This window comes from Chiloscyllium plagiosum, chromosome 21 (assembly GCF_004010195.1).
Source record: "Chiloscyllium plagiosum isolate BGI_BamShark_2017 chromosome 21, ASM401019v2, whole genome shotgun sequence".
In the NCBI taxonomy this organism is placed as follows: Eukaryota; Metazoa; Chordata; class Chondrichthyes; order Orectolobiformes; family Hemiscylliidae; genus Chiloscyllium; species Chiloscyllium plagiosum.
Window position 1 is genome coordinate 32,473,365 of NC_057730.1, and position 16,376 is coordinate 32,489,740.

General features: G+C 39.4%; 1 protein-coding gene across 5 annotated transcripts in view; it reads left to right on the forward strand.

Moving 5' to 3' along the window:
• ern2 (endoplasmic reticulum to nucleus signaling 2) overlaps positions 1-16,376 on the forward strand; it is a 119,745-nt gene that overhangs the window by 70,092 nt on the left and 33,277 nt on the right. For 4 of the 5 annotated variants that reach the window (XM_043711700.1, XM_043711703.1, XM_043711702.1 and 1 more), the window contains exons 12-15: positions 6,858-7,043; positions 7,554-7,818; positions 10,800-10,890; positions 14,917-15,106. In XM_043711700.1, the coding sequence (XP_043567635.1) occupies positions 6,858-7,043; positions 7,554-7,818; positions 10,800-10,890; positions 14,917-15,106 (732 nt within the window). The remainder of the gene's footprint in view (positions 1-6,857; positions 7,044-7,553; positions 7,819-10,799; positions 10,891-14,916; positions 15,107-16,376) is intronic. The other variant, XM_043711699.1, reaches the window with a different exon arrangement.

The following is a 16,376-nucleotide window of genomic DNA, read 5'->3' on the forward strand; positions in this document are numbered from 1 at the left end:
CTGCTTCCACACTGTAGGGATTTTATAATTAAAAATCCGACTAGTTCAGTCTTGAATATAGTTAATAGCCTAGCCTCAACAGTCCTTTGCATTAAAGAACGCCACAGATTCAGTACCTTGTGAGAGAACAAATTCTTCTTCATCTCTGTCTTAAATGTATGACCCCTTATTCTGAGATTATGTCTTCTTGGCCTAGACTCTCCCACAAGGGAAACAACTGCTTCGTATCTCCCCATCAAATCCTGTGCGAATCTTATATGTTTCAATGAGATTGCCTCACATTCTTCTATATTCTATGTTGTCCAATCCACCCAATCCCTCCACAGATTCAGTACCTTGTGAGAGAACAAATTCTTCTTCATCTCTGTCTTAAATGTATGACCCCTTATTCTGAGATTATGTCTTCTTGGCCTAGACTCTCCCACAAGGAAAACAACTGCTTCGTATCTCCCCATCAAATCCTGTGTGAATCTTATATGTTTCAATGAGATTGCCTCACATTCTTCTATATTCTATATTGTCCAATCCACCCAATCCCTCCTCTTAAGACCGTACCTCCATTTCTGGTATCAACCTAGAGACATAGCTACTGGTAGGGAAATGACTTTTCAAAAATCAATCCATATTTTGACATCTTGTGGCTTGTAATAGAATCATTGAGTTTTTACAGTGTGCAAAGAGGTTTGTTGGTCCATCATGCTGGTGATAGTCATCAAACATCCATGTATTTAAATCCAACTGTTCAGCACTTGGCTCTCAGCCTTAAATGCTATGGCGTTTCAAATGCTCATCGTCTTGAGGTTTCCCACATGCACTGCCCTTTCATGCATTGAGTTCCAGATACCCACAATCCTTTGAGTGAAAAGGTTTTTTTTCATCAAATCCCCTTTAACTCTCCTGCTCCTTACCTTAAAACTGTGATCCCTGGTTATTGACCCATTTATAAAGGGGAAAGCATTCTCCCTATCTACCTTGTTTATGTCCCTAGGAACTTTGTGCACCTTGATCAGATGCACCCTCGGCCTTCTCCACTTTAAAGAATACAAACCCAACCTGTCTAGTCTCTCTTTGTAGCTGATCTTGGTGAATTTCTTTTGCACCTTTTCTAGTGCAATCATCTGCTTCCTATAGTTGAAATCCCCTGTTATTATTACACTATTGATCTTATTGTTGCCTCTTGATGTGCTTCCCTGAACTCAAACATGCACTTCTAGTGTCATAGCCTCATACAGCGCAGAAACAAACCCTTCAATCCAACTCATTCATGCCGACCAGGTTTCCCAAACTGGACTAGGCACATTTGCCTGCATTTAACCCATATCCCTCAAAACTTTTTCTATTCATGTACCTATCCAAATGTCTTTTAAACGTTGTAATTGTACTCATCTCTTTGACAATTCATTCTATATGCACCACCCTCTCTGTGAAAAAGTTGACCCTCAGATCCCCTTTAAATCTTTCTCCTCTCATCTTAAACCTAGTTTTGGACTCCCATACCCAGGGAAAAAGACCTTGGCTATTCATCTTATTTATGCCTCTCATGATTTTATAAACCTCTATAAGATCACCCCTCAGCCTTCTTATGTTCCAGCTTATTAAGTGTCTCCTATAACCCTCCAGTCTCGGTAACATTCCTTGTAAATCTTTTCTGCACCCCTTTCAGTTTAATAACATCCTTCCTTTGGCAGGGCAACCAGTTTGCATGCAGTACTCCAAAAGTGGCCTCATCAATGTCTTGAACAGCCATGACACGATGTCCTAACACCTATACTCAGCACTGTGACCAATGAAGGCAAGCATACCAAGTGCCTTCTCCACCACCTTGTCTACCTATGACGCTGCTTTCAATGAACTATGTACCTGCACCACCAGGTCTCTCTGTTTGTCAACACTCCCCATGGCCCTACCATTAACTCTGTAACTCCTGCCCTGTTTATACTATCACAGTGCAACACCTCACATTCATCTGAACTAAACTCCATCTGCCAGTCTTCAGCCCAGTGACCCAGCTGATCAAGATCTCATTGTACCCTAAGATAACCTTGTTCACTGTTCACTATGTTACCAATTCTAGTGTCATTTGCGAACTTACTAGCCATGTCTCCTTTATTCTCATCCAAATCACTTATAAATGACAAACAACAGTGGACCCAGAACCAATCCTTGTCGTCAAAGGCTTTTAGTCTGAACAATGTAAGGAAGGCGATGGCCTAGTGGTATTATCACTGGACTGTTAATTCATTGTCCCAGATAACATTCTGGGGACCTGGGTTTGAATCCTACCACAGCAGATGGTGGTAGTTGAGTTCAATAAATATCTGGAATTAAGAGTCTAATGATGACCATGGATCCATTGTCAATTGTCGGAAAAATCCATATGGTTCACTAATGTCCTTTAGGGAAGTAAACTGCCATTCTTACCTGGTCTGACCTACATGTGCCTTCAGACCCATAGCAATGTGGTTGACTCTTAACTGCCCTCTGTGCAACTAGGGATGGGCAATAAATGCTGGCCTAACCAGTGATGCTATCATCCCACGAATGAATAAACAACAACCCTCTGCCGCCACCTTCTGTCTCCTACCATCAAGCCAATGTTGAATCTAATTGATTAGCTGTCCCTGGATCCTATGTGACCTAACCACACAGAACCTTGTCAAAGGCATTGCAAAGTCCATGTAGACAAGAGCTACCATTCTTCCTTCATTTATCTTCTTGATCAACTCGTCAAAAAACTCAATCAAGTTAGTGAAATATGATTTCCACTGCACAAAGCCGCACTGACTATCCCTAATCAGTCCCTGCCTTTCCAATTGCATGTAAATCCTGTCTCTCAGAATCCGCTCCAACAACTTATGTCAGATTCACTAGTCTATAGTTCTCAGCCTTTTCCTTGCAGCCTTTCTTAAATAATGGCACAACGTAAATCCCATTCACATTGAATCTTGAAAATAATGTCACATTAAACATCATCTGTGCTCAATATAACAAACATTGTTACAAAATAGAACAACAAGTCAGCTTGATTGGTATTTCAGCAGCTGTTGTTGGTCTTCAGCTTAGATTAATCAGTGTTTAAAATATAAGAAGTTAAGGTCCCTAGCAGATATTTAATATTTGTTGGCAGAAGTAAGCCTAAAGAGAGTAATTTAAGGGTAAGTCATGGTGGAGCAGCTGGTCCATGTGGAATGCTTTTTATTCATTCATAGGTTATGAGCATTGCTAGCTGGCTAGCATTTATTGTCTGTCCCTAGTTGCCCTTGAGAAGTTATTGGAGAGCTGCCTTCTTGAACCACTACAGTCCACGTACTGTAGGTTGCTCCACAATGCCCTTAGGGAGGAAATTCCAGAACTTTTACCCAGCGACAGTGAAGGAACAGTGATATATTTCCAAGTCAGGATGTTGAGTGACTTGGAGAGGAGCTTGTAGATGGTGGTGTTCTCATGTATCTGCTGCCATTGTCCTTCTAGATGGAAGTGGTCATGTGTTTGGAAGGTATTATTTAAGGATCTTTGGTGAATTTCTGCAGTGTATCTTGTGGATTCTGAGTGTTGATAATGGAGAAGATGGATGTTTGTCGATGTGTCAGTCAAGCAAACTGCTTTGTTATGGATGGTGTGAAGTTTCTTGAGAGTTGTTGGAGCTCCATCCACCCAGGTATTCCATCACACTCCTGACTTATGCCTTGTACATGGTAAACAGGCTTTGGGGAGTCATGAGGTCAGTTACTCACCACAGAATTCCTAGCCTCCTGTGTTCCTCCTATGCAGTGCCGAATTCAGGGATGACTATGCATACAGAATGTGTCTCTGACTGCAGCTGCATTTTCACAATATTGACTGTGACTCCCTTAGTGCCGGGTCAGAATTTATTTGGTGTCTATGGAAGGTTTCTTGAAACAATATTTAGATAGGCCAAAGGGCATACTAGAAATGTATTGGGGAATGTGCCTGGCCAGGTGATTAAAGTTTCAGTGGTGGGGGGTGGGGGTGGGATTTGGGAACAGTAATCATAATTCTGCAAGTTTTAAGATAGTTACGGATAAGAATAAGTCTGGACCTTGAGTTCTGGTCTCCAAATTTGAGGAAAGACATTCTGGCTATTGAGGGAGTGCAGCGTAGGTTCACGAGGTCAATTCCTGGAATGGCGGGATTACCTTACACTGAAAGACTGAAGCGACTGGGCTTGTATACCCTTGAGTTTAGAAGACTGAGAGGGGACCTGATTGAGACGTAAGAGCTCTCAAAGATAGTGGAATCAAGGGTTATGGAGATAAGGCAGGAAGAGGATACTGATTAGGAATGATCAGCCATGATCATATTGAATTGCGGTGCAGGGTCGAAGGGCTGAATGGCCTACTCCTGCACCTATTGTCTATTGTCTATTGAATGCTAATTACAACACTAGTAGTCAGGAACTGGAGAAAATGTAAAGCATTAAGGTTGCTAAGTCCCTATGACCTGATGGGATCTATTCCAGGTTACACAGGATGCGGCTGTTTGAGGGTAAACCTGCATTTGATGTGGGAGTCTTTTAAAGGTCTATTGATCAGAGCTTGAGAGCAATATGTTCCTGTGAGGTTAAAAAGATGAGGATGCCAAAATTTGGGAACCTTGGATGACAAGAGATATCCAAAGTTTAGTTAAAAAGGAAAATAAAGCATATGTAATGTTTAGGAAACAGACATCAGACAAGGCCCTTGAGGAATACAAAGGAAGCAGAAAAGAACTTAAACAAGGAATTATGTGGGCTAAAAGGGGCCATGAAATGTCTTTGGCAAGTAAGATTGAGAAAAATCTCAAAGCATTTTATACATGTATTAGGAGCAACAGGGTATCTAGGGAAAAGATAGGTCCACTCAAGGACAAAGTGTGGAACCAGAGGAGGTGGGTGATGACCTGAATGAGTACTTTGCATCGGTACTCACCAAGGGCATGGATGATATTAAGATAAGGAAGGGGTATGTTGATATTCTAGGGCATGTCGGTTTAAGAAGGAGGTATTAGATGTTTTGAAAAACATTAAGGTAGCAAAGTCCCTCGGGCTCAATGGGATCTATCTGAGAGATCTGAGGGAGGCAAGGGAGGAAATTGCTGGAGCTTTAACAGAGATCGTTGTATCCTCTGTAGCCACAGGTGAGGTCCCAGAAGGAGAATAGCCAATGGTGTTCTTTGGTTTAAAAAAGGCAACAGGAATAATCTAGGAAATTACAAGTTGGGGAGCCTTTTATCAATGGTAAGGAAATTATTAGAGAAGATTCTACAGACAGGATTTTCTCGCATTTTAAAAGAATGGACTTATTAGAGATGGTCAGCATGCCTTTGTGCATGGAAGGTCAGTCTCACAAATTTAATTGACTTTTTTGAGGAAGTCACAAAGATGATTGAGGGTAGTGCAATGGATGTTGTTTAAGTCGACTTAACTAAAGCATTTGACAATGTCCCTTATGGTAGTCTGGTCCAGAAAATTATGACACATGGGATTCACAATGAGTTGGTAAATTGGAAATAAAATTGGTTTGGTATAGAAGACAGAGGGTAACTGTGGAGGGATATTTTTCTGACTGGAGATCTGTGATCAGTAATATTATGCAAGGAACAGTGCTAGGACCTCTGCTGTTTGTAATATAATTGTTATTTGGATGAAAATGTACCTGGTCTAATCAGTAAGTTTCAGATAACATGAAAATTGTGGGGAATTGTGGATAGTTAGGAAGGTTGTCAAAGGATACAGCAGGATATAGTTGAAGTGGAAAGTTGTGTGGAAAAGTGGCAGATGGAATTTAATTCGAACAAATGTGAGGCAATACATTTTGGACGTCAAATTCAGAGAAAAATATACAGTAAGAGTATAAAGTGAAGTATAGGGACCCTTAGGAGCTTTGATATATGGAGGTATTTAGGAGCAGCATAAGTGGATAAGGTGTTAAAGGTGTGCATGCCTTCATCGGCCGAAACGCTGAGTATAAAAGTGGCAAGACATTTGCAGCTTTATAAGACTTCAGTTCGGTCACATTTGGAGTATTGTGTGCATTTCTGGTTGCCTTAAGAAGGGTTTAGAGATTTGGATAGGGTGCAAAAGAGGTTTACTCGGATGTTGCCTAGATTGGAGTGTATTAGCTGTAAAGAGAGGTTGGACAAACTTGGATTATTTTTGCTAGCACATTCGAGGTGAGGGGTAACTTGATGGATATATATAAAATTATGAGGGGCATTCATAGGGTAGACAGTTGGGAGCTTTTTTTTCCCCAGGTAGAGTCAATCTCAAATACTGGGGGGATTAGGTTTAAGGTAGAAGGGAGAAGTTTAAAGGAGATGAGTGAGGCAGGTTTTGTTTTTGCATAGAGGGTGTAGAAGCAGATATTTAGATAGCCGCATGAACATATAGAGGACGGAGGGATATAGACCATGTGCAGGTGGGTAGGATTAGTTTAGAATGGTGTCATGTTCAGCACAGAAATGGTGAGTCAAAGGTGCCTCTGTTGTACTGTTCTATGTCCTGTGTTAAGACTAGAACAAAAGGAGGTAGAAATCATGTTTTAGCGATTATAAAGCCCTGGTTAGATGACACTGGATGTACATGAAATATTTTGAGCACCACACCCCTGGAAGGGTATTTAGATCTTGGAGGCAATAGGAACTGAATCACAATTAATTGTCATAACCTTGGACTCCTGGGATATATCCTAGAAATAATTTGGTAAATCTGCACTCTTTTTGCCTTCTTTGATAGGTGGAAAAGTACCAACTCTACAGTCTATATTTCGGAATTACAAAAACAATCCTTATCAGAAAATACAATTTAGCTTAGAAGCACATATAATTTTTTAAAAGAATAGTTTTTTGCTTTCCTTAAGTTTATGATGCAGCCTGACCAGACACAATCGAAAACATTTGACCAAAGTTATCGGATGGACAACGAAGTAAAGCATGAGACTGCAAGTGAGATTGTGCCTGAATCAGGAAATCAAGACATCTTGACTGTGGCCATATTCACTGTGCTAGTAGGAGGATGGATGGTGTTTCTGATTATGTATCCAAAAGTAAGTTATTTTTATTACGCAGCGATTTATGTTGTCCATTATCCTGGTGCAATTTGCATGCATTAGTGTATTGTTACATTTACCTGCCATGCAGCTCTTCTCCATTAAACCAGTACCCCGGTGAACTCCTTTAGTCCATTATCACCACTGCCTCACTGAGCTTCCTGCCATTAACCCAATGTCACACTCAACATCCACACCCCACAGTTCCCCTTTGTTAACTTGGTGTTAATTTATCTGGTATTGCAATAATGACACCCCCACCCACTGGCCAGATCCTGTCTGTTAATTTGGTGCTCCAGTGAACCTGATCTGAAGGTAGATTATCTATTCTGATCTCAAGCTGTAATGTTTTTGCTCTTAATTAGTGTGGTGGGATTGGAGGGGATTCAGATTTTAACTTTAATCATGAGCATTTACCTCAGGATCTAATCACTCCACACTCTAATGTACTATAATGAGAGTTTCCCTGTCTGTTTTTAATCTTCACTTTCATCTTTTCTGTGGCAGAAAATGCACCAACAGCAGAAACTACAGCAGCAACAGCTGGAACAACACCTAGAAGAGAAATTCCAGCTGCTTCAGCAGCAGCCACCACAATCTGCCAGTAAACTCAGGGCAGACTTCCCAGAATTCTCAGAAGATGCAGCTCAGGTCTCCCAAAATGATCCACAGGAATCCAACTCCTCAGCCCAAGATAGGAGCAGCCAATCCTCAGAGCAGCAAGACTATAATTTGCAAAATGGCACTGCCTGCTATGATGAAATTGTTGCTGGTTGGTATTTGAACTTCTCTTTGCTAGTTTAAATTTTCTTTTTAATTTGAGAAAAGATTGAGGTGACACAATACAATGTGCCATTGTATATAAGTTGAAAACTCTGAAACCTCTAGAAGTGCAATGTTACATACTGTACGTAGAAATGCCTATGACAGTTGAGATTAAATGCAAAGCAACTTAATTTAAAATCCCTGACTGCCTTTAATGCCAGTAATTTATAGTTGGAGTAGTTTTATGTCTCCAACAGAATAGCTAAGAGAAAAATGCCTCATCATGCTTCGATGTTGATATTACAAACAATAATTTCTTGGCAATGGTCTTCTTTAATCTTGATTTTGTCTGCTTCTCATTGCAGCTGTTCAGCCTTTTTTCTCATTATTCATCACTGCCTCTTTCCATCTGTCTGTTTGCCTTCTTTTCTTCACATGTACATCAACCCAGACATTGAAAGTTGATAAGAGTGTTCTAGCCTGATTCTGTCTCTGATTTAATTCACATTTCTGTTTATTATTTTGTTTATCCTGCTGCCTCCCTCTGAACAAGCCTAAAACATAGAGTGTAGGTAAGAACATATCTGGAATAATGTATGCAATTTTTGTCTCCTTACTAAGGAATTATATACTCCCCATAGAGTGCATGCAATAATGTTCACCAAGCATGGAGGAATGGAGGGATTGTACAGGGTTTGATCTGGGACTTTACTCTCTCAGTTTAGAAGAATGAGAGATGATTTAACAAGTAACTTGCTTAGAGTACAATAGAGTTGATACAAGCGGGATATTTTCCCTGGCCACTATGTCTAAAGTCAGGGGACTCAGTTTCAGAACAAGTGAAGCGACGTTTAGGAATGAAGTTTGACAAGATTTCTTCACTTTGGTGATGAATCTTTGGTGTTTTCTGCTCCAGGGGACTGTGAAAGATTAGTCATTGAAATGTTCTGGACAAAGATTGATTCTTACGTTTTAAAAATCTAAGGAATATATGGGTACTGCATCAAAATGATGTTGAGGTAGAAGATCAGCCGTGATTTCCTTGAAATGGGGGAAGCAGGCTCAATGGGTTGAATAACCTATTTTTGCTGTCATTTCTTAGGTTTTCAATATAATAAAGTTCACATTCTGACAGTAGTGTCAATAGCCCATGCTGAATAAATCTGTTAGTAGATTTGGAATTCAACAAAGCATTCATGATGAGATTCCATTGAATAACTGTGTCCAAAACCCATTCTGAGCTGAATGTGTTCAAACTTTTGAAGACCTCAGTGATAAACCAGAATGCAAAATGGCAATGTGCATGAGCATTTGGCTGGATGAGGATGACTGGGGAGGAGTATAAGACCAAAGTGGAGTCAGAAGCTATAGCTTAAGGGGTTTGGCAGTGGAAAAGGCCGGGGAAGGCAGTGATGGAGTCTGGACCTGATAAAGCAGAGCTTCAGATCCTGGCTGTGTTTCCTTAGCTGCTGCTATTTTGCTGTGCTCACCTGGCTGCTGCTATATGCTTGTAACCTGAGTGGGTGGTCACAAGTGGAGCAGCATGAACAGAGGACAAGGCACTGCGGCAGCCTGGTCCCTGAGCACAACCTATTGGCTCTAGGAAGGGTCCCTCCCAGGGAGCGCAACAGACAGAGAGGGAAGATAGGCAACAGTAGAATCAGTGAGTGAAGGAGCAGTGCCTGAAGGGATACTGCTGTGGAGGGAAAGCTCTTCTCCATCAGCCTCAGCCTTTATCTGCCTCTCCAAGTCTCCTGGATCACACTTCTGGCTGAAGTTTCTAGTATTACTATCCTTCTGGTTTGCTGCTTTTGTTGCTTCATAATTACATTGAGGGCATCTTTGTGCTATGTGCTCTTAGCACCACCTACAGATGGAATTTACAACATTCCCAGTCTGTGTAGACAGCCAGAATCTCAGATATCTGTCCAGGCGCTTGAACAGCCGCACTGGGGGCTGAGGTGATCTTCAAGGAAAACACAAAAATTGTGGGACATTTCACTCAGTCATCTGAATTTTCCTTTTTCTCAATGGAAAATATCTTTTTCTGAGTGAATAATGTATTCAAATTCAGCTGAAGACTTTTCATTTGCACGATGCTGTTCATTTCCTTAACAACATACTAGATTGTCAGAATTGACTACCTGATTATTTAATGATTTTTTTCAAAACAGGCCCTTATCATCACTCACTGTATTGTAAACATATAACTTATGATGCAGCAACTTTTGGATTTACCTTTCATATGATCCTCATTTCTAAATCAGGATGAACCTGATGTCTCATAACATCTTTATCCTGGTATAAAACATATTATTTTCCAAAATCGGTCTAACTCCATTAAAGTTGTGATTGGTCTGAAATGCAATGGAACCAGCAATGAAGGGACAGCTGTGTGCAGGTTTGCAAAGCACCCTTTACCTGAGCTATTGAAAATTACCAGTGCCGGTAATGGCAGTGGGAATCCATATCAGTTCATGCCTATTTTTAAATCAATTTGGGCCCACATGAAGATAGAAAAATTCAGCCCATGATTTTAATTGTGTTGCTTTCAGAATATTTACTCATTACATTCCAGAGCTTAATGTAAACCTGAAACTTGAGAGATTTTTTGTCTCTATCTCTCTGGCATCTTTCCTAAAATATACTTCTAAATTTCACAAAATGACCATCTTTCTTCTCTGTGTACTTGAATTCTGTCTCTTTATCTTGATTTTCCCATGGTTTAAATATTTCTTTTTAAAAACTGAATTATTCTTTAGCTTTTATCTAACAAGCTGATTACAATTCTACTTTATTGGAAACTATTCAACTGATATGTTCTTGAACTTAGTGTTTAAGTGAGCAGCGGAAATCTCAATGTTTAATAATATTGAACACACTCCCTCTTTTTATACCTTGCCCAAAAATATTTGTAATAACGAACTTAAAACTGATAAATGGTCCTGCTTGAAAGATTAATGGAGTTCTGTGTTCCCATTCATCTAGATAATGGAACCAATTTTGTTACTGTAGGAAAGATTTCCTTCAACCCAAAAGACGTGCTGGGTCATGGAGCTGAGGGAACATTTGTATTCCGGTAAGGCAAGGAAAACCCTGGATGATAGTTACTTCATTTACAGCCAGTAATGGATCAAAAAGCAACAAGTGTTATTCAGAATGTGTCCTGGATTATAGTGTTAAAGTTACAGGTCCTAGCTGCAGTGAACTTAACAATCAAGAATTTAAAAGGGTGATTGTTTTGGCATATGCATAAGAGCACAAACACGCTTCACTGCTGGGGCTAGTACACAAGTTTAAGCTGTGATGCATTGAGCTTCAATTGCCAAATAGAGATCAAATTCTCCCCAACTCAGTGTGAGTGAAAAATCATTCCAAGGTCATTCTCTTGGAATACCTGCCAGGTAATTTCACGATATGATATTTGTTGTGGCTTGGAAGGCTACGTGGGATAGGAGAAAGCCATTCGATTCCTTTAGATTGTTGTGCTATTTAACTAAACCACGACTAACTACTATGGGAGAAAAAGGTTCTGATTCATTAGGCACACATACCAGCTCTATGGAAAGGGAGAGCTGTTTTGTTGGGACAGGCTTCATTTGAACGATGCTGGGCCCAGTGTTCTGGTGAATTTTATCACTAGGGTTGTAGATGGGCAGTGTGTTTGAAAGAGGCAGAAAATACAAGCAGAAGAGTGCAGCAGAAATTACAATCAGCATAATCAACAATGTTTAAAAAGTCAGAGATTAAGGTTCTTTATTGGACTATCTTTGTAATAAGATAGATAAGATAACAACACAAATAGAAATACATTTAAATGACTTGACGGCTAACACAGACATGGTTGCAGGATGACTTGAAGAACTTGCAAAATGGAAAAGGGGTCAAATAGCTTTGTTAATAAAAGAGCTTTCAGTACAGTGCTGAGTTGTGATATAGGTGCAATAAATTGTGATGTGGAATCAGTTTGAGTGAAAGGAATAGCAAAGGAAATAAGTCATAGGTAGAGGTTGTCTATTGACATTTGAAGTGTTGCCTGACTGCAAGACAAGGTATAAATTAGGAAATAATGGAGACGTGTAAAATGGGCACGATAGTTATCATGGGTGATTTTAATCTCCATATTGACTGGATAAATCGTTTGGCAAGGAAAACATGGAGAATGAATTTGGAGAATGCATTAGGCATTGTTTCTAAGATCGGTACATTGCAGAAACTGTCCAGGAATGGGCTATTTATCACCAATAATACATAATCAGAGATTTTGTAGGATCCTCTAAGGGGTAGTGATCACAACATGGTAGAATTTCAAATTCAATTTCAAGGAAGCAACTTGGGTCTCAAACCAGTGTTTTTAACTTAAGTAAGGGCAATTATAAAGCCACAAAAACAGATTTGTCTAAAGCAGATTGGGAAAATAGATAAAGGAGAATGTCAGTAGATGAGCAGATATTTCATAAGACTCAGCAAAAATTTAATCCAGTCAAAAAGAAGCATGTGATAAGGATGAACCAATTTGTGTTAACAAAGGTAGTTAAGGAGAGTATCCAGTCAAAAACTAAGGCACACAAAGGAGAAAAAAACATGTGGTAGAGCTAAAGGTTAGGAATTTTCTTTTTGGAACCTTCAGTGCTAATAAAAAGGGAGAAAAATGATTTTGCAATTAAATTGGCAGAAATATAAGAGCAAACAGCAAGAGCTTCCACGAATATATGAAAATAAGAGAGCAGTTAAAATGAGTATGACTTTTGCAGGTTGTGTCTGGGGAATTGATAATGGAGAATAGAAAATGGCAGATAATTTAATCCATTATTTTGTGTCATTATTCACAGTGGAGGGTCCTGTAAACAATCTAGTGATATCAGATAAGCAAGATGCTTGGGTGGAATATGGTTGGGGAAATTGGAGAGGAGAGAGGGAAATCTTGTAAAATTCTCTTTTGTAAGGGACAAAGTATTTGGCAAAATCATGGAAATGAAGACAAACAAGTCACCATGACCCGATGGCCTACGTTCTAGGATTTTAAAGAAAATAGCTGTAGAGATAGTGGAGGTTTTAGTTGAAATATTTCAAAATTCAATGAACTCCGGGAAGGTTCCAGTGAATTGGAAAACCACTCATGTGACACCCCTATTCACGAAGGGAGAAGGATAGCAAGCTTGAAACTACATGTCAGTTAGCCTAATATTTGTCATTGAGAAAATGCTTAAGTCAATTTATTAAGGAAGAAATAGCAGGATATTTAGAAAAGCTTAATGCAATTAAACATAGTCAAATTGGGTTTTGTGAAATGGAAATCATGTTTGACAAATTTGCCAGAGATCCTTGAATGTTTAACAAATTGAGTTGATTAGGAGATGTCGTGTATTTGAATTTCCAAAGGGCATTTGATAAGGTGCCACATAAAAGGTTATTGCACAAGATAAAATCTCATGGTATTGGGGTAATGTAATTACATGGACTGAAAATTGGTTGACACACAGAAGACAGAGTCGGGATTAATGAGTCTTTTTCAGGTTGTAAAGATGTAGCTAGTGGAGAGCCAGAAGAACCAGTCCTGGAATCTCAAGTATTAATGATCCGTATCAATGACTTGTAGTAGAGTGGCAGAGTATAATGAATCTGAATTTGCTGATGATACAAAATTAGTGGGAAGATATGATGAGGACATGGGGAATCTGCAAGAGAATATAGGTAGGTTGAGTGATTGGACAAAAACTTGGTAAATAAGTTTAATGTAAGAAAATATGAGATCATGCACTTTAATAGGAAGAATCAAAAGGCAGACTATTATTTAAATGGAGAGAGGCTCCAAAATGCAGCACTGAGGGATCTGTAGTTCTTGAGCATGAAACACAAAAAGTTAACATGCAGATGCATTAAATAATTAAGAAGGCAAATGAAATTTGATCTTTACTGTTCAGAATTTAAACATTGGGAAGTGGAGGCTAGATCACTGAACATTTTAAAAGAGGAAGTAGATAGATTTTTGAAATACCAAGGAGTTAAGGGTTGTAAGGAGTTGCAATGAACGAAGAGTATAGATCCAGAGGGCATTGTCTCAGAATAAGTAGTTCATTGAGATGAGAAAGAATTACTCCACCTGGAAAATGGTAAATCTTTGGAATTCTTTATACTAGAGGCCAATGGAGATTCAACCATTGTGCATACCTAAGATAGAAATCAATAGATTTCTAGATATTAACAGCACGAAAGGTTAAGCGAATAGTGTGGAGTGATTTTAAAATAGATGATTGATATGATCAAATTGAATGGTGGAGCAAACTCAATGGCTTAATGGCAAACCTCTGCTACAATGTTCCTGTAACTTAGCTATATCTTAATCCATCTAACCACCTTCGTTCCATAATCCTCAATACCCTTATCTCAATTAGTTCTCAACCTTTTTGGGGAAAATAATTCTGATCCACAATTTGTGTGAAGAAAGGCTTTCTAATCAATATATTCAAAGACTTGAGCTGCATGGTCTCAGCTTGAAACATTTACCTGTTTTTATTCAAACTCAGATTTGCTAGTATTTTTAAAAATGTTTTGTTTGTATAACCTCTCATATTTATCTGTTCCACCCTCCATCAACTTGAAGTTATTCAAAATTGCTGTCCACATCCTAAAGTCTACCACATCCCATTTGCCTGTCGTCCCTATTTTTACCAAACTACATTCTTAATATAATATTTTCACCTTATTTTCAAATTCCTGCATTGCCTCATCCTTCCTCATTTCTGTAATTGCTTTCAGCTCACCAACCAAGATATCTTCATTTCTTCAAACGTAGCCTGTTCAGCATCCCCAATTTTAATTCTCCACTACTGGAGACTATGCCTACAGCAATCCTAAACTCTGGAATTCTGCTTCCTAAACAGCTCCAACTCTCTACTTCTGTATTCTGCTTCCAGACACTCCTTGAAATTTATTTCTTCAATGGCACATTTTATGATTTGACTTAGCATTTCCTTATGTGGTTCAATATCAAATTTTGTTTGATAACCTTCGTTGATGTGCCTCGGGATAGTTTGCTACATTACGGGGCTGTAAGCACAAGACTTTGTTTGTGTTGGTAACTGATTTCCTATTCATAACCCAGAGGCAGCTTTGATAATCGAAATGTTGCTGTGAAAAGGATTCTCCCTGAATGTTTCAATTTTGCCGACCGTGAAGTTCAGCTCCTTCGTGAATCTGATGAGCACCCCAATGTCATACGTTATTTCTGTACTGAAAGAGACAAGCAGTTCTACTATATCGCTATTGAACTTTGCAGTGCCACACTGCAGGAGGTGAGTCAGGAGCTTTCTGTTTAATGATTTAGTGATTCTTCTTACTCTCTATCAAAGGATACACCCCAGTTAGTTAAGGTTTCACTGTCTTGGAGAATTATTGAGTGATCCAGTTGATGTTTCTGAAATTAGGTAGGAAACTGTTAGTGTTGATCTGGGCAAGTTGTACATTTAATCAAAGTTTGAAATAGCAGTGGAAGTACTTTGCAAAAAAGGAAATTATTGTTTAAAGAAAATCTGGAGTTTCTTTTTCATGCAGAGGGTAACCAGAGTAATGAATTATTTTGCCTGTAAAGTAAGTAGCTGCAATGGGTTCATGGTTTCTGATGAAAGAACAGATTAAGATAGACTTTTATAAGTAGGCTTGTACACGTTTTTTTCAAGGAACTACTTATCCTTACTTTGTGTCCAGCTTGCACTCATTCCAGTTCACACAGTCCGGGTCTCACTTCAGCACAAGAGTGTAGTGCCAGCAATTGACACAGATATAGATAGGTAAGTATATTGTGAAGATGATATAACAAGGATGCAGGTTGCTCTCGATGAATTGAGTGAGTTAGCGAACTTTTGGCATGTGGAATATAACATGGGAAAATGTGAAGTTATTCACTTTGGCATGAAGGATACAAAAGCAGAGAATTATTTAAATAGTGAATGACGGCAAATTCTGAGGTGCAGATTGAACTTGTTATTCCAGTGCATGTCACAGAAGGTTAATATGCAAGTACAGCAAGCCATGAGGGAAACTAATGGGATGCTATCATTTAGTACAAGAGGAACTCAACATAAAAGTAAGCATATTACACTTCTGTTATACATGGCATTGATGACATCATATACTCTTTATTTAAAGAGGAAAAGGGGGTCCCTGATTTACAAATGTAGTACTTGCAAACATGTTCCCATACAGGAGTGTAATTTTAAAAACCCAATGTCCTGGCCTGTGTTCCAACTGGCATTCAACTTGACTTATGCACAGACACCAGACCAGAACCATTCACTACCTAGGGAATGCCTATGTATAAATGCATTGTAGGCCAGGCAGCATCCGAGGAGCAGGAGAATCGACGTTTCGGGCATAAGCCTTTCTTCAGGAATGAGGCTGGTGCACCAAGCGGGCTGAGATAAAAAGTAGGAGGGGAGGGAATTTGGGGGAGGGGCGCTGGGAGTACGATAAGTGGAAGGAGGCGAGAGTGATAGGCCGTAGAGGGGGTGGGGGCGGAGAGGTCGGGAAGAAGATTGCAGGTCAAGAGGGCGGTGCTGAATCCGG